At 35.0% G+C, this 16,557-nt stretch overlaps 1 protein-coding gene across 2 annotated transcripts in view; it reads left to right on the forward strand.

The window, feature by feature from the left end:
* Snx13 (sorting nexin 13) overlaps positions 1 to 16,557 on the forward strand; it is a 105,226-nt gene that overhangs the window by 83,644 nt on the left and 5,025 nt on the right. For both annotated transcript variants that reach the window (XM_051144953.1, XM_051144960.1), the window contains 7 exons: positions 2,406 to 2,513; positions 4,243 to 4,353; positions 8,142 to 8,303; positions 9,434 to 9,505; positions 12,369 to 12,514; positions 12,733 to 12,801; positions 14,768 to 14,880. In XM_051144953.1, the coding sequence (XP_051000910.1) occupies positions 2,406 to 2,513; positions 4,243 to 4,353; positions 8,142 to 8,303; positions 9,434 to 9,505; positions 12,369 to 12,514; positions 12,733 to 12,801; positions 14,768 to 14,880 (781 nt within the window). The remainder of the gene's footprint in view (positions 1 to 2,405; positions 2,514 to 4,242; positions 4,354 to 8,141; positions 8,304 to 9,433; positions 9,506 to 12,368; positions 12,515 to 12,732; positions 12,802 to 14,767; positions 14,881 to 16,557) is intronic.

The following is a 16,557-nucleotide window of genomic DNA, read 5'->3' on the forward strand; positions in this document are numbered from 1 at the left end:
TCTAAAAAGCATACAGAGTATATAACTCTTCTTTCATGCACTAAACCAATCATAAGTTCTTAAAAATTATCAATGGCCAAGAATAGTTTCTTAATTAATGGGAATTGTGTTTTATAGGACAATTTCTCTATACAAATAGTTGTATTTTTTCTCTTAACATAAATAAATGTTAACTCTAAATAGTGTTTAACAGTGAAATGATTTTTAAATTGGTTTCATTTTGTTTAATTTAGTGAGTAATGTTTTTTTCAATCTAATTAAATCAGTAAAAAATCATTTATTGTCTTTAAAGAGCTTAATAGATAGTCTTATATTTATGGAGAAGGTTGATAAACTAAAAGTTCAGAATTTAATATTATATGCATTAAAAATGACATGAACTGCCCATTCAATTATTCTAGAAAGATTAAGTTTTTCTTATGTGCCTCACTCTTCTCAGTTTTAAGACAATTAACAGTGACCCAAACAGTCTTGACTCTAGATGTATAACTTCCTATAGATACTGCACATTTCTGTTTCCCCTAGTAAAAAATCTGTATGAGTGCACAAGCAGACTTATGACAATGATGATATTAAATATTCACTATACAAATGAATAACATTTATGTTTGAATATTAATACATTTTGAACTTTTCTTAACATAATTTCAAACCTACTTCATCAAAGTTTTGGTGCTATATTAAGAATCTAAACTTGGTGTGTTTAATGTTGAAAGATAAAATCTTTGAGCTTAGATTGCCTACGATTTATATTTAGTATATGAGTCTTTTTTTAAAGGACATTTTGATTTAATATGTGTAAAGTCTTACTTTTTGCAAGTTTTTCTATGTTTTTCATTATTTACAATATTACAATATGTGTTGAAAGGTTATATAAATTCATTACCTTCTCTCATGACAGTATTTTAGAAAACTGATACTCCAGGCAAATAATGGTAACCAAGTTTTTTTTTTTTTAATCTAGACTTTTCTGTTTTGTGATGTTAAATTATTGTTATTTGTTAACACAAAGTTTATGGAAGAAATTCTTATTTTAATGAATACTGCCATTTTTGTTCATAAAATACTTAAGACTGGGCAAATCAATAACAGAAATCATTTCTTATAAATTCAAAGGCTGCAAGTCTAAGATCCATCTCTTAGGTTTCTTCTAACCTTCTCGTAAGGTTCCTCAGTTGTCTCATGCCAGGACGTGGCCCCTTTCCTGTATGTATGTATTCCTGGTGTGTGCCTTGAGGGTAATTTAACTACATAATTAAATACCAGTCTTATAATGTGTGATTACAGCACGAGGTACTAGAGGGAAGGCCTTCAGCATGTGAATTTGGGGAAATGCAGCTCAGAGCCCTGCTCTTTATGTTTAGCTTGGTTTGTTTGCCCTGCGTTCTGAAAAAAATGAGTGGGTAATTTGATAATTTGTCAGAATCTTCTAGTTAGGGATGGAAATGATTCTGAACCTCATAATTCCTGCCACCCACCTGCCCCCTCTCTCTGTCTTTCAATGTCTGCAAGAGGAATTGGTTTTCTTCATAGAGATAATGTTTTTTAAACAAAAGATAGTTTTAAAAACTGCTTGCTTCGGTGTATGTAATTTGGAAAGGGGGAGGAGACTGCCTAAAGTTTCAGCTACTGGCAGTCTGCCAGGCCATGTATAGTAATTGCTTTTTCTTAGGCTATTATAGCAACCAATATAGTAACAGCAGTAGTTTGAGAAGGGTTAGTACATTACTATCACGGATGCACCTAAATGTTAAGTCTGTAAAGGCTAGATTGCTAAGTTGCTTTGTATTTGTTATATTACAAAGAAATAAATAACATGACTATGACTCTTAGGGCTTTTTCTCATATTGTGTCTTACGGGTTTATTTTTTATATCATGAGGAAAGGTTACTAATGTTTATTACAAGTGTATACAGAGTTATAATATAGTTGCTGCCTTAGTAATTTGTCTTTCCTGCTTTTTAAAGATATATATTACAGTGATTATTTTGTAGTCATTAATATTAAAATAGTCTATTAGATTTTAACAACCCATAATATCAGAACTTTGATTAAAATTGTAATTTCTTAATATTCTCTTCAGGAGTCAAGTGGTTGCTAAGAAAAGCATTAATACTTTTCTATGAAATTCTGACTAATCTGAAATTTAGAACATCAAAATGAAACTTGCTATGGCTGGAAGCTCATTTTCATCAGTTATCCACCTTTGTTACTCTCCTTTGGCAATTCTTTATAATAAAAAGGATAACCGTAGTTTGGGCCTTGGGGACAATATGTTTGTGATGTTTTGTTTAATGTAAGAAAATGTAGCCTTAAATTTTCTGAAGGCACTTTTGACATTGAAATTGTTATCTGGAAACTATTTCTCTTAAAAAGAGAACTGTTGAATGTATTTTGTCTTATAGTTTGAAAATCTGTCAAGCATATTGAAGCTTCCTGGTAAAAAGACTTTTAACAATATGGATAGAGATTTTTTAGAAAAGAGGAAAAAGGATTTAAATGCCTATTTGCAGGTAAGGCCATTGTACTATTTCCCATAGATTCCACTTGCTATAGTACACATGTAGATTTTTGTAAATGTATGTTGGGTGCAGCATGTGCAGGGGATGCCTGTGACCCTGGGCTCCATCTTCAGCCTTACTAGCAGTCAGAACAACACAACTGAATATTGTGGCTGTAATTGTGGACTAATAACCAGTTTGGAGGAGTAAGTCAAATGTGGCATACAGTCTTTAACAGTTTAACTCTTTCTGTATTTAGTGATGAACGGACATTTTTTTTTTCCAGACAGGGTTTCTCTGTGTAGCCTTGGCTGTCCTGGACTCGCTTTGTAGACCAGGCTGGCCTCGAACTCACAGCGATCCACCTGCCTTTGCCTCCCGAGTGCTGGGATAAAAGGTGTGCACTATTAAGTACTCAAGACTTTTATTTCTTTGTGTTTAGATGAGTACGTGGGACATTTTATATTACTACAGCTAGTATGTGGTGTACCCAACAGTTAAACGCTTTTGATTCAATACATAGCAGCTTTTCAGGTTGCCACAAAGACTAGTACATTTTTGTTCTCAGAATAGTTCAAGAGAGGAACAGAGCTGAAGTTGGTTCCTGGGCCCATCATATTGGTCATAAATTTTTCTCATAGGAAATAACAAAATATAATTCAAGTTACATATTGCATAGGCTGGTAGAATGACCAGAGATATATTTTCCCAGAACCCAGGTAGAGCAGTGAACCTTTGCAGTTTATCCTGATCAGTGGTTTGTGATGTTCTGCATGCCCTAGAAGGTCATCATCCCAATGACAGGGCTCCATTTTTGTTATTTAGCTCCATGTCTTCAAGAGGAGTCAGCAAACTGCAACAGGAAACTACTTGTTTGGAGCCATGGACTTATTGCTTTTGCTTGTAGCTTGCTTTTAATTTAATTTAACTTTTTTTTTTTTTTTTTTTTTTTTTAACAAGCAGTAGGTTTGAATAGTTACAGTAGAGACTTTGTGGTCATAAGCCTACATAGTTCTATATAGCACTTTTAGAAAAAGGTTCAGCAAGCCTTTCTCAGAATATAGTGAAAATTAAGAGTTAGAAATTTAAATACTACATATTTTGTCTAGAAGATTTTTTTCCCCTCTCAAATATTCAGAGCTGTGACTGGCTTTGTTTATAACTGCTATTGTAATTCAGTACTGAAATTGTGTCCTGAAAGGACAGGAAGAGAAGAAAGAGAAGGTGCTTTCACTCACCTTTGTTCTTCCCCAGTTTGAAACTGAATGCATGGATGTAACATTTATAAAATTCCTTCAGTATTTTCCTTCAAATATATTGAGTTTTAGTTCCATTAAGATCCCTGTCAGTTAATGTTTATACAATTGATAAAATTACATTTCCCAAATGTGTTACTTTACGTTTATTTTTAAACTATGTGCTTTTAGCTCATGAACTCAGTATGTCACAACTTGTGGCCTAGAAGGAACTAAGCTAGATTACTAAGATCATTAGCCTTTGTGAAAGCAATATTTTTGGAATTTTTTATAACACTTGAAAGTTTTTGTTTATGTATATCAAAATTCTACTTACAATATTGTTAACCTTTAGCCTTATTATATAAACAACAGAGATTTCTAATGTGGATAAGCTGTGGAGCCAGAAAACAGAATAAAGTTGGAAGTATTTTATACTCTTTTTATAAATTGAAATTATAAGCAGTGCTATCTCACCATCTGAAGATGCTTTCATTTCTCTTTAGTTACTCCTGACCCCTGAGATGATGAAAGCATCCCCAGCTCTGGCTCACTGTGTGTATGATTTTCTTGAGAACAAAGCCTACAGTAAAGGCAAAGGAGATTTTGCTCGCAAGGTAAGCATGCTATTGAATTTACTTTTAAGATCTCCTTTCATGCTTCCTCTTTAATAAAAGAAAAATATAGATTTACACATATTTTGAAATGACATGTTAAGTGTGTCTTGGAATGTTGGCTTCAGCCAGTGCAGTGTTACCTGGAGTATCTGCTAACCCCAAAGATGCAAGAAGAAAGACCACTGACCCAAATCATCATGGCCAAATTAATTAAAGCAAGCTTTTTAAAAATTTGTGTACACGAGCTGTTTCTCCTTAAAAGCAGGATTCAGCAGATCAGCATTGGATGTAAAGAAGACAAGGTTTCTATTGGTCAGGCCTAGGGTCTTCAAGTGGAAGACTTGGCTGACAAAATAGGCGGGGTACAGGAGCGGAACATACGCATAACAAGTTAGTTATCAGGCCTCCTGAAAGCGGGAGTTAGAGCGCCAGGTTGTCTAACATTTTGAAACAAAGGTAGGATTCCAAGATTGTTGTGCCTCTTTAGGAAACAAAGACTTCCTTGTCATTTCCTGAAACAAGCAGTGCAGAACCACTTGCAATTAACAGTTCCCAGTCCTGGAGAAAGAGATTTAATCACAAACAGGAATGGACCTAATTTGTCTTTAGTATTTAGTCTAAGATGGAGGGAGTCTGGTTCATCATATCTTATACACAAGCTCACATTATGATCTAGTGGAGCTTGAAAGAAAGAAAAACAAGCAAACTTTTAAAATAGTCCATTAAGAAGGTTTGCCTAAAATAGATTAAAGCTTTGTATAATTTGGAGTAGGAAATGTTTTTTACTGAGCAGAAATGTCTTTTGGTTGAACTAAAGATGAGAAGAATGCTAAATAGGATGCATCATCACCTCCTAAGTGAAATGTTATTTAAAATATTTTAATTAATTTAAAATATGGTACTGACTTGGGCTGTGGTATGAACAAAAGCCTTGTAATGGCCTCACTGTCCTGCTTCCTTCTCTGTTAGGGGCCATCATTGTATTATTTTTCATTTTGTTACTTTAGTTTTCTCAAGAAATCAAGATCTTATTCTTCATTTTAACCCACTGTATAAATCAAGTAAGGTCTTATTCTGTGTTTAAATGTGTCCCACACGTAATTAAAAAATGTTTGCTGGTAATAACAACAGCAGAAGGAGAATTTAAGAAAGTGTGCAGTAACCCTTTTAGAAACTGTAGGTGATTTTAAAATAAAAAAATAAAAGCTACCACACCCCTTTCTTCCTTGGCATTGCAAAAACAAACACACAAAAATTCCAGAAGTTCAATAATTGATAGAAAATAAACTTAGAAATTTTAAGTAGGAGTTTATATGATTAGGATGTTGGATCTTAACATGGATGCTAACTAGTCTGTAGACTTTAAAATAGTAATATATATGTACACCTATATGTATACACATACACACATATAAGTATGGCCATGTATATTTATATTTTGTTTCCAGAGTGATTTCATTCTCTATCCAACCTTAAATGTCACTAGAGATGTGCTCCAGTCTTTTATCTTTTAGGTATTTGCCTTATTATCTTTTTTATGAATACATTAATCCCAACTAAAAAACTGATAACAGTTTCTTCAGGTAAAAGAAAATTTAAATAATAATATTCCCTCAATTTAATCAGCAGAAGCATACATATATTTAGTGGCCTATTACATTTTTAAAGATCCTTTTAAGAAGACATTAGATTAAGCTACAAACATTTTATGAGAGACTTTTCACAGCTTGAGAAATGTCTTGGAAACCATTGATTTTGTCTATTTCTTTTTAAAAATCCATAGAACAATTAATTAATTCATAGAACAAATGGCAAACAGCCTTTCTTTCTGCTTGAAATAACTTTTTATATACTGTTATATTGTATAACTCATTTTTAGCCATAGTTATAAGTGTAAATGTACATTAAAATTCCATTTGTATGAAATGTTACTAAAACAGAGAACTGAGTAGAGCTGGCAACTTAAAGAATAGATAGCACCTGTGTACTTTTGCTGAGGATTTGCATGCACTGGCCTTCTGTGATGTACCTCTGTGCCTCATAATTCTAAAGTTTGTTTCTTGTCTGTTTTCAGAACATTTCAGAACACTTTCTAGGTCTGTTTTAAAACAAATCCTGTATTTGAAGAAGTAATCATAGAGTGGACTTTTAGGGCCAGTGAAGTTCTCTTTAGTGGATGTTATGTTCTATTAGAGAGCTGCACGTTTGTCTTTACTTGCATCTTTTGTGATAAATATTCTCAAAAAGCTTTTCTTAGAATTATGTATGTCTGTCTGAGCATGGTGCAGGCTCTTAATCCCTGCCAGGAGGCAGAGGCAGGCAGATCTCGGAGGTCCAGGTCAACCTGGTCTACAAAGGGAGTGCCAGTATAGCCAGGACTACACAGAGAAACTATGTCTTTTGAAAAACAAAACAAATGGAAATACGAATTTTACTTGTATGCTCTTAACTAAGATCGAAAGTTCCATAATGCATATCTGCTTTATTATGGCTGCTGTCTTAGTTACTTCTCTGTTGCTATGGTAAACACCAGAACCAAGGCAACTTTTACATGAAAGAGTTTACTTTAGGCAGATGGTTTCAGAGGGCTAGAGTCCGTGGTGTCAGAGTATCAGGAGCTGAGAGCAAGCTTGATCTGCAAGTAGGAGACAGATGACACTGTGAATGGCGTGACTCTTTTTAACCCTCAAAGCCTGTCCCCACTGACACACCTTCTCCAACAAGTCCATCGTTCCTAATCCTTCCCAAACAGTTCCACCATCTGGGGAACAAATATTTAAGAATATGGCCCATTCTCACTCAGACCACCACATTCCACTCTCTGGTCCCCATAGACTTGTGGCCATACATAATGCAAAGTGCATTTAGTACAACTTAAAAGTGCCCAGAGTCTTTCACAGTGTCAACACAAAGCCCAGAGTCTCTTCTGAGTCTCACAGCAGCTTCCTAATTGTAACCTTCTGTAAAAAGCAAGAAGCAAGTAACAAACTTCCAACATACATTTTCACAGAAAATATATATTACCATTCCAAAAGAGGATTGGGGCGGAGTGAGGCAGTAGTGGATCTAAGCAAGACAGAGACCCAGAATGGAAGCCGCAGCTGTAGTTCTAGTTCCGTGTCTGTTGTCAAAAGGCTTAGATGACGCCACCCTTCTGGCCTTGCTGACTGAAGTTTGTGACAGACTTCCCTCTCTTGCCAAGTCCCACTCTCTCTGTAGCTCTTTGGTAGATGTCTTGTGCTCTGGAAAGTGTCTCACCGTTACTTTGGATTATGGTGGAGGTATGCAATGGTTAATTATATTTGTATCAAGTTTTGTTTGGGAAGGTATTCAGAATTTCTCCGATAAGTACACAGTGAGGGCTATTCTTTTTTTGAAATATATTTTATTAATTTATTCATATTACATCTAAATTGTTACCCCATCCCTTGTCTCCTCCCATTCCGCCCTCCCTCCCATTTTCCCCCTACTCCTCTCCCCTATGACTGTGACTGAGGGGGACCTCCTCCCCATGTATATGCTCATAGGGTGTCGAGTCTCTTCTTGGGAGCCTGCTGTCCTTGTGAGTGCTATTCTTATCCCAGTAGTAATTTCCTCAGTCAAATTTCAAAATCATCTATGTGTGTATCAACATGTATATTTATGGTATCAATAGTTGTATTTCCTTTTTAAGGCAATGGCATACTGTTGACTGGAAAATCATTTAGCCTTTCCATAGTTGCTCGCTATATTTTCTTAGGTTTCTTAGTTATGTAACCGACCTGAGTATAATTTCTTTTTTCCTTTAGATGGACACTTTTGTAAATCCACTTCGCAACTCTATGAGGAATGTTTCAAATGCAGTCAAATCCCTTCCCGATAGCCTGGCAGAAGGAGTGACAAAAATGTCGGACAACATGGGCAGAATGTCAGAGAGGTTAGGTCAAGACATAAAGCAGTCTTTTTTTAAGGTAAAAAAAAAACATTTCCAGTGGTCTCTAAAGCAAACTGTTTAATGTCAACTAAGATGTGTTGGTATTCTTCCCAAAATTGTCAGACATACATCTATAAAAAAGAAAAGGCTAGACAGTAAATTTATGTCAGAAACTGATACTAAAAATCTGTTCATTCATTAGGCTCTGTTGTGGTAGAGTTTTACAGATTTCTTTATAATAAATACTTTAAATTAACATTATTTTGTACCAACTTACTACACTGGGCTGTTTTGATTCTTTAAGGATGTAGATTTCTTTGCAAATAAATGAGTTATAGTTAACATTCAGTCAAATACAAAGTCTAATCTTTCTTCATTCAAACATTGAAGGCCCATCAGATCAAATCATGGAGAAATCCTTCATCTGGTCGGTGTCTCCACCTGTCTTTCTGTGCATACCTCTGAGTGGTGTAGAGGTTTCCAGAAAGCCTTTTTATTTGATTCCTAGACAGTGGGTTGGACTAAATACCTTTGTTGCATCAGAAATGCACTTATACTTTTAGAATAATTTTGACATAGTTTTTTTCAGGGTGCCATCGAGATTGTAAAAGACAAACCATAAACCTAAAACTTGAATTGTAGAAGTATGTAATAGCTAATTTCATGTGAATCTGAATGGCACATTCACATATTTATTGAACACAGATTTTCCTCAATGTTAGAGGCATTTCCTTTTCTGTTAAACATTATACTTTCATGGTGCTTTGTCCTTATTTGTAATTGTGAAAAAGCCAAACATTGAAATGGGTGGCACAACAGCTGCTGCTGATAACTCATATAACCCTGTACCAAAATAATAATAATAATAATAATAATAATAATAATAATAATAATAATAATAATAATAATAATAATAATAATAATAATAATAAAAAAACTTGCTGTGTTGCCAGATGTTTTTCTCAAGCCCATTAACATACTTTCAAGAGGTCTTAAAAGAAGATTGGAGTTATGTTCCCTGCCTATGCTGATTTCACATTTTAGAATGTTAAGCTTTGTTGACATGTTTTACAATAATCAAGTCACATGCTGGTGTGTGTTTTAGTTTATGATCGTGTTAGGGTGTTTCACTGTGTTAAGTTTTCATTTTATCTTTAAAATCTGTAGGTGCCTCCTTTAATTACAAAGACTGATTCAGATCCTGAACATTGTCGAGTCTCAGCTCAACTTGATGATAACGTGAGTAAACTTTATTCTATAATTTTATTTAAGCTGTAATTCAAATAATTTTTGGCAGATTATTTTAATAAATGTGCATCTGTTTCATTCATTGAGATTTCATATTGTGTTAAACATGGCAAATTCTTAAACACTGAACAGGGTCCTGACTTCAACATCTTATTTTAAAAACAAACACAAACCTAGAAATTACCAGGGTCCTAGAAACCTTGGTTTTTTAACCTTCTTTTCCACCCCAGATCTGTTGCTCTCCTACGTTTTACCGCCCTTTTATGCTTTATGCTTACAAATGAAAAAATAAAGGAACTCCCTCAAGTCTGGTTTTGTTGTTGCTCAACCTTGAGATAGCCTTTTATGCTATGTTATGTAGTTGTTCTTTATCAATTCTTGTGTCTTTGTAGTATTTGTATTTAATCTTGGAAATTTGTATATTGGATTATGCGTAGAACTCTCTATATAATTCATATGTTAAAATTTCAAAGATAAATATACATTCTTCTACCTAAAAATTCAATACCTGAGTCAGAAAATGTATATAAATTCAGTTTTAGTATGTGCTACTAAATACTTTTACGAAACTGTCTACCACTTTTATTGTCTCCCGGAGTACATGAGAGTTAATAGTCTACATCCTGCCAAGAGCCAGCATTTGTATCTGCGCATTCATGTTTGTTGGCTGCTCAGTGTTCTGTCTTGTGGATATCTCAATCTTTTCCTGACTTTTCTATTGACTCGCTGCCTTTGTTTTTGTGTTTTATTAGTCTGGGTGCTGAATATAGTCTGAGTATGAGTTCTTTATCACATAGATACGTACAGCTGGATGCCCCTCGCTGGATGCTGCTTTTGTACTCTGTATGTAAATAGGCCTGCTTTATGGTCACAGTGGGGCTGCCTTGTGATTTTTCTTGCTTTGCCATAGAAACATTTGAATATGCACTTGATCTGTGAGTAATTGTATGTATAGATGGGCAGAAAGTTCAGCTGGCCCAAGCTCCACGTCTAGAAAGTCTATCTTTCCCTACTGTGCTGGTTTTTTCTTGGTCATATATGTATGATATAGTTTTTGAATCTCTTTTTGGGCCCTGAGCTCTAAGGCAGATTTATCTTAAATTTATAATTTTCTTTTTTCAGTTTCCAGATAGATTTGTTTATAATAAGCTATCTTATACTCTTTTGCTTCTTCAAGGTCGTTTTAGAATGCTGCCTGAGTTTAGCCTGTAATATCTGCAGCATCTTTCACTCTGTGATTTTATAGTTTAACTTTTTTAATGTCTTGTGTTATCTGCCTTATGTTGTTATTTTATCAGACAATTGAGCACTATTTATTCTACCACAGTAATAAAATTAGTCCCTCTCCACCGGGACTGTTTAAGTTACAAGCTGTCCATTGATGGCATAAAAATTATACTAATCAAGTGTCTACAACATTGTGAAAAATTTAAAACTTATACTACCTTTTCTCATTACTTAAGTTACAGCATTGATTAGGAAAAGAATCTCAAAATATTGAACATTATAAAATGATCAGCAGTTACTTATAGTTTTAAATCAGTAACTGTTTTCTATTTGCATGCATAATTTTTCACATAAAATCATTTTAGCTGTTTTCTATTATTTTTACATTATTGACTGAAGGCTTTCATAGTTAAACTATATTAATTGGTTTTTCTCTTTTAATTGATAAAAACTTTCCATATAATATATTCTGATCATGCATTTCTCTCCCGCAACTTGTCCTAGATCCTCCCCACATCCCATCCACCCAACTCCAGAGCTTACCTCCTGTTTCTTTTGAAAACAAATAAACAAACAAATAAACAAAACCCCAAAATTTTTAAAAAGAGGAAAAATACAATAAATACACACATGCCTAAAACCCCAAAATATTAAAAACATAAAATTTGAAACCATAATACATAAGCAAAAGACTGGTAAGATGAAAGTGCCCAAACAGAGCAATGTGAGACAAAAGTCTTTTTAAAATGTATATTAATTTACTAGTTTTGGTGATGGATATAATCAGGTATATTAATTAAATTAATATAAGTTTCTAATTATATTTACTAACTCTACTAATCATATCAAGTATACTGTTAGTACCACAGTATTTACTATGCCAATTAAACCATAAAATTTGCATTAAAATGCTTTATAATGTTAGTTTAATTATATACTGGGTTGTACTGTAGCTTCTTCTGAAAATAGTTATGTGTGTGTGTGTATAAAATTATATGCATAAAACATCTTAACTAAGCACCACATATTCATTGTTTGATCTGTTAAATAGAGATAACAAGAATACATACATCTATCTATCTATCTATCTATCTATCTATCTATCTATCTATCTATCTATCTTTCTGGAGGAGGCCGGGGTTCTTTGTGTCGCTCTAGCTGTCCTATAACTAGCTCTGTAGATTAGTCTGGCCTTGAACTCTGCCTCTGCCTCCTGAGTGGAGAGAATAAAGTATGTATCACCTCACCAAATAGTTTTATTCTAATGAAAAAATATAACCGGAAAATAATTCTCAATTTTAGCATTGCATTACTATACTACTAAAAGTTACAGATAAATCATATTCCTGTAAGGTTATCATCATGAATACACTTTGAGAAGCTTTTGAAAACCACAACCTAAGAATTTACTTAACATTGCAGGATTGTAAAATTCTGTATTCCATAGAAGTGGCTGTTAGAAGTACTCTTTTCTGAGTTAAAATGCAATGTCAACTTTTGAAGGTTTATTGTCATATATCCTCTGGCTTGTTTCAGTAGCACTGTTTGTTCAGTAGAAATAGCCATTCATAGTACAAAGCTAACTTCAGTTATCCTGATTTTTTTTTTTCTCATTTTTTTTTTTCAGGTGGATGACAATATTCCACTTAGGGTAATGCTTCTTCTAATGGATGAGGTGTTCGATTTAAAAGAAAGAAACCAGTGGTTGCGAAGGAATATCAAGAATTTACTCCAGCAACTTATTAGAGCTACATATGGTGATACTATTAACAGGTAACTGGGGCTCTTGTTCTTCTCCTTAGACCCAAGGATGAGCATTAGTGTTTGCTTCTACGAGGGAATTGCTTGGCCTTTATTGCAGACTTTTTCCTCAGTGCTTTTAAAGATGTCTTCTCAGAAGCAGCTTATCCTCAAGTTTAAGTGTTAAAGCGTGTGTCAGTTTATTTGCCTTAGAGACTTTGGTTTACTCATTCAGAGTTCTTTACTTTCAGAAAAATAGTGGACCATGTTGACTGGATGACCTCACCCGAACAAGTGGCTGACTCGGTGAAGCGGTTCAGGTCAGTCTCAGGACACACTCACTTCCTCCACGTAGGGCCGGGTAGAGCACTACTAGATCCAGCTAACTGTTCACTTAATGGTCTTTGTTTCTTTCCTGGCCTTTACATTGGTTTTTATGAGCTGAGACTTAGGAGACTTATAATAAATATTTGGGGCGAACTTCAGAGGGTAAAGGCACTTGGCATACCAGCCTGGCAACCTGAGTTCGATCCCAGAATCTAGATAAAGGTTAAAGGAGAGAATCTACTCCTATGCTCTTGTCCTCTGACCTCCTTGTGTGTGCTGTAGCCGTGTACCACCCCCCCACACAGATAGACTCATCATGAACATGCACACATGATAATTATAAATAGATAAACATTTCTTCTGTGATTTTTTCTAAATAGACTACCAAAGGCACAAAGGGAACATTTCTAAAGTGATATGCTAGATTTTTTTTTCTTATTGCGTAGAATAACTTTAAGATCGTTGACATAGTATTAGCAAGCTCGGCATGGTGAGGTTTAGGATAGAGGCAAGAAGAGCAGAGGTTGAACAGCAGCCTTGGCTGTGCTGTGAGTTCAGGAGTCAACCTTGAAAACCTTGTGTCAAAAACTTAACATTTTTTTATCATAGAAATCAGTCAGTGAAGATTTTAGAAAAATATTTCTGTCATTGGTTTGACATTTACCTAAATATTTGAGGACAGTACAGATAAAAACAACATTGGCGCACTAACTTGTTTATACTCCATGATATATGGAGAACACTGCCTGACAGTCACTGAGGAGAGAGAGGTAAGATAGTGAGTAGAGACATGAGCCCCATTTGTAAATGCGAGGGCAGGCAGTGCATAGCAGCTCCAGACAGCTGTGCTTTGGATGTCAGGAGGGATAAGGAAGGAGCTGTCAGTGCTGCACTAACTTGCTGCTCCTGAGCCCCATACACTTTCTGATCTTACATCCTTTTCATCAGGTAAGTGGCTTGGCTTCATTGTCATGAGGCAGTGGACTGCTAGAGAAGGGAAACAGCTTGCCCATAGGCTCTGCTGACAGAAACGGGGGGCGGGGATCTGATTTCCTGCTCAGATGCTAAGTTCTCTCTTTTAGACTTTAGTGTTTCCGAAAGTTGTACTACCTCCTGCTGTGTTGATTTCAGTCAGGGCAGGTGAATTCTTCTGTGACTGTGTTCGCAGCCTTGATTGTAAATTGGACCCAACTGGGAATTTTAACCCTGTGTGGGTCCTTTCTCCAGAGATGATTGGGTTATCTTAAGAGATAAAAAGAAGGTCTGCACAATAAAGGTGGTTTAATTTCCTTAGACCCAAGGTGTTTTTAGTGCATGTTAAGAATGGTTTCTCTGCAGGCATATCCAACCAGAGAAGGATGGGGCTTAGCATGTCTGTAGATAACAGTATTGAGATGATGTCTCAGCGTCTGAAGGTTGGACATCTCTGATGGTCTATGGAGTCTCATTTCTTCAGACCTTTTTAATACAGGTACCCTTGGACCAAAGCTTAAGATGCAGGATTGAAGTCCAAGGAGAATGAGGTGATTTTATGGTGTACATTGCAGGCATCAATTTGAGATTCTTGCTGGCTGAGTTAGATGGGATCAGAGTGGAATGGCATAGCCAAGAAATAACTGTTAAGCTGCTAGGCTGTCCATTCTCAGAGTGCTGTGGGTCGATTTGGATGAGATATTCACTTAGCAGTTGCCCACTTTTGAGTTTAAATATGTGTTATGTGTTGATCCATATATTCCATTTTACTAGTGTTGGTGAAGTACTCAGGCAGATTTACCTGGTTTTTTATGTGTATCTTCTTTGATGCCTTGATTGAACCCTGCTGTTGGATGATATTTCATTTGTCTGTATAAAATTTTTTAGAAATGCTATTTTATTTTTTTAGCAGTTTGTAATGATGTTATCAACTCGTATCATTTGAAAAATGAAGCTACTTAAAAACATTTTGGTTTCTTTAAATAGAGATGCATTCTGGCCCAATGGCATTTTAGCAGAGACTGTTCCGTGCAGAGATAAAGCTATTCGAATGAGAACAAGAATTGCAGGAAAAACAAAGTTATTTGCAATTATGCCAGGTGAGTGAACACATTTGATTAAAAATTGATTTATTTTTATTTCTTCTGGCTTTTTGGCATTGATACTATGCTAATTTAGCTTTTTCTGTATGAGGAAACAGGTTCTAAATCACCTACCCAAAATTTGTAGTTGGGGAGTAGCAGGATTCTGATTCGTCTTTGAATGATTAAAGCCCTACTCTGGTCTTTGAAACATTTTAAGTTAAAAAATAGAATTATGTAAAGAAAATATTACAGATGAATCACTGATAGAAATATGAATATGACCTGGAACTAGATAGGTCCCATCCTAGGGGACAAGCCTTTTTTGTTGTTGTTGTTTTTGCTTAAAGAAAGATAGATATAAGTATGTTTGAGGTTGTAGCTTAGTTGGCAGAGTACTTGCCCAGCATTGCCAAAGCCCTATATTTCATCCCTAATGTAGTGGGCATCATGGGCACATGCCTCTAATCTTAGCACTTGATCAGCCTAGTGTACATGAAACCCCTACTGTTTAAAAAAAGCAAAGTATGAATTTTTAAGAAAGAATGTGTGTGTAACTTAGAATACAAATTCATTTATGTACTTGCACTTTATGTTCATTATGTACTATGATCAATTATTAATCCTTATAAAAGCATAATTCTGAAATGAGTATTTTGTTGATATTTGACTATTTATTTGTGATAACTGCTATTGATTTACTTGTCTTTTTTTTTTTTTTTTTTTTCCTCTCTCTCTCTCTCTCTCAGAAAGAGAGCCCATGACTAGTGGTCTTTATAGCTAACAGATGGCAATGGTAGTTTTGTCATTGAATACAAGTATATTTTTAAAAACTATAAATGAATGCCTAGATATGTCTTAGCTGTGCTTTAATTGTAGCTAGAGAGAATAGATAAGAAGGATTTATAAGTCCCCTCACCTGTCGTTACCTGTTTTTCTTCTTAGAATTTTACTTTGTTTCTTTCCTTCTTTTTCTTTTTCTTTTTGAGATGGGGTCTCACGCTGTGTGTGTTTCAAGCTGATTGGATACTTACTGTGTAGCCCAGGCTGGCCTTACACCCATGCAGTCTTACTTCCGCCTCTCAAGTTCAGGGATAATAGACCTAAGCATAAGCTAATACGCCTGACTTTTCATATAACTTAAAATTAGATTTTCAGTGTTTAGTTTTCCATCTTAAATTAGACATCTGCCACATTGCAGTTACATTTCTTCATATGTAGTTAAATTTGGTGGCATAAAGAAATAACACTTTAGAAAAATTAAAAGAAACAGTGAGTTAGGCTATTTCTCAGCGTACCATTATAATACAGCAGATTGTGTTTTGGCCTCACACAACTGGAAAAACTCTTAGTCACATAGGCACTTGTTTTAAAAGTATCAGCCAGTAGTGATGGTGCACACCTTTAATTCTAGCACTCAGGGAAGCAAAGGCAGGCAGATCACTGTGAATTCAAGGACAGCCTTGTCTATAAAGTGAGTCCAGGACAGCTAAGGCTATACAGAAAAACTCTGTCTCTCAAAAACAAAACAAAAAACAAGCAAAGGATATTTTAAAAGTATCAAACTGTGTACTGGCATTTGTGTTTCCATTCTTTTAGAGGGAACAACGAACAAAACAAGTTTAAAAAAAAAACCAGTATGTTGGATAGTGATCAGTTTTAAAAAATAAAATACTATAGCAGAAGAGAAGAGGT

The sequence above is a fragment of the Acomys russatus genome, chromosome 1 (assembly GCF_903995435.1).
Source record: "Acomys russatus chromosome 1, mAcoRus1.1, whole genome shotgun sequence".
Taxonomy (NCBI): Eukaryota; Metazoa; Chordata; class Mammalia; order Rodentia; family Muridae; genus Acomys; species Acomys russatus.